Genomic DNA, 2,040 nt, shown 5'->3' on the forward strand with positions numbered 1-2,040 from the left:
CCAATATTCAAACAAGCAGGCAGTCATAAAACATTCAAAAAGATCTTCTAAAACACTCAAGGCATCTGTTTTACCTCCGTTCCTTTTTAGAAACCTGGAAATCAGGAGCCCTGGCATTTATAGAATAGCTGTGTTAAAATATATATATATATGTATTGTATCAAAAATATTGTTTGAGGGGCTTCCCTGGTGGCGCAGTGGTTGAGAAATTTAAATTTTATCAGTGGCCAGTAGGCAGGCAGACTACGGTTTGTAAAGGAAGATTCAATGTCAATCAGCAAAGTGTTGCTTCCAAATTTTGGACTCCTCCATGAGCATTACTTTGTGGAAACAAGGCATTGACAAAGCCCACTGTTTGGTAATTAGCATCCTGTCAAGTATCTCCAATCAAGACCCGCAAGCTGCACCTGGTCCTAGTTAAAACACGCTTTGTGGGCAACTCTGATCTGACTCTCAGGGGCCCCCTGCCACGTGCAGAACTGCCTTCAGTGCGCAGCCATAACTACCATTTACAAAATAAGAAGGCCCCTTCATCCAGAGGTTCTGAGAGCTTCTGTCTAAACCTAATGACCTGCCACACCACTTTAACTTCTGTGATAAATGTCCATCCTCGTGATGCAAACATTTGCTCCTCCCCGAAGAAGGTATCTCTTCCTGGGACAGAAGATGGCTCACAAACAAAATCATTGTTGAAAAAAACCAAATGAAACATGGAAAAACTCTGGAAAACAAAGACTGTAAGCGCCCTGTCCTCAGGACGAGACCAGTGGAGGAGGAGGTGGCCCTCCCCAGCTCGGCTACCCTTCATTCCTCTCCGGGGCTGGTGTAGAGGTCGTGCTCCTTGATGTAGGCGATGACGGCATCGGGGAGCAGGTACTTCACGCTCTGCCCTTGGCCCAGGGCCCGCCTGATGTATGTGGCACTGATCTCGTTCTGCACTGGCTCCCTGGCCAGGTGGATGTTGTCCTGGTACCTCTGCAGGATGGGCGAGCCCAAGATGTACCCCTTTGGGTCGTGCCCTGCCCGGTCCACGCACACCAAGCCGAACTTCTCCACTATTTCTTGGATGTGTTTGTCTTTCCAGAGGTTGGGGGTCTGGAAGGTCTTCAGGACATCTGCCCCGCACAGGAGCTTCAGCTCAGGCACAGCTGGAAAAACAAGGGTGGGTCCCAAGAAAGTTACAGAAGGGTCATGGCCAGGAACGATAACATTATATTCTGTTTGAAATTTTCCAAAAATGCTTTTCTTGGAATGTATGGGGAACTCAACATCTCCATGTTCATGACTTAAAAAGAAAAAGCATGTAAATGAATCCGAAGCTACTTCAGGGACGTACAATTGTAATACTTTAATCAATAAATCTTTTAACATTGGCAAAATGCCAAGTAATACAAAATGGATTTTTTTTTTTTTTTTTTTTTTTTTTTTTTTTTTATTTTTTTTTTTTTTTTTTTTTTTCAGTGTTATACTACAAGGCTATCTGTGGTTGCCGGACCCCATAGGAGAGTCCAAAGGCAGCTGTGCTGTACCTAGAACCCCGTCTTCTGATAGAAGGTGAGGTTCTTAAAGCCCTAGGACTAACAAGTCACTGCCTTTCTCAAAATCTATTTCAGCCCTAACACATGGTATTTTTATAAGTACAATCTCACCCTAAAGGTTAATTATAAAGGATCTGTGGGTAACTAAAAGGTCTCTAAGACCCCAGCTGGTGCCCTTTTCATCTGTTTTCAATAAAACAAAGCTCTAGAACAACTGATGAATGTGGCTAATCCTTTGGCATTTGTGCTACTAGAGAATGATGATTATGACGATTAAAGAATACTTAACAGGGCTTCCCTGGTGGCGCAGTGGTTGGGAGTCCGCCTGCCGATGCAGGGGACGTGGGTTCACGCCCCGGTCTGGGAGGATCCCACCTGCCGCGGAGCGGCTGGGCCCGTGAGCCATGGCCGCTGAGCCTGTGCGTCCGGAGCCTGTGCTCCGCAGCGGGAGAGGCCACAACAGGGAGAGGCCACAACAGTGAGAGGCCCGCGTACCGCAAAA

General features: G+C 46.4%; 1 protein-coding gene across 2 annotated transcripts in view; it reads right to left on the minus strand.

Moving 5' to 3' along the window:
- Positions 1–215: 215 nt before the first annotated feature.
- Positions 216–2,040, minus strand: part of NMNAT3 (nicotinamide nucleotide adenylyltransferase 3) — a 113,242-nt gene continuing 111,417 nt past the window's right edge. For both annotated transcript variants that reach the window (XM_024769050.1, XM_024769049.1), the window contains exon 5: positions 216–1,148. In XM_024769050.1, coding sequence (XP_024624818.1) covers positions 805–1,148 — 344 coding nt within the window. In that variant the 3' untranslated portion in view covers positions 216–804. The remainder of the gene's footprint in view (positions 1,149–2,040) is intronic.

This window comes from Neophocaena asiaeorientalis, unplaced genomic scaffold, assembly GCF_003031525.2.
Source record: "Neophocaena asiaeorientalis asiaeorientalis breed wild unplaced genomic scaffold, Neophocaena_asiaeorientalis_V1.1 scaffold118, whole genome shotgun sequence".
Taxonomy (NCBI): Eukaryota; Metazoa; Chordata; class Mammalia; order Artiodactyla; family Phocoenidae; genus Neophocaena; species Neophocaena asiaeorientalis.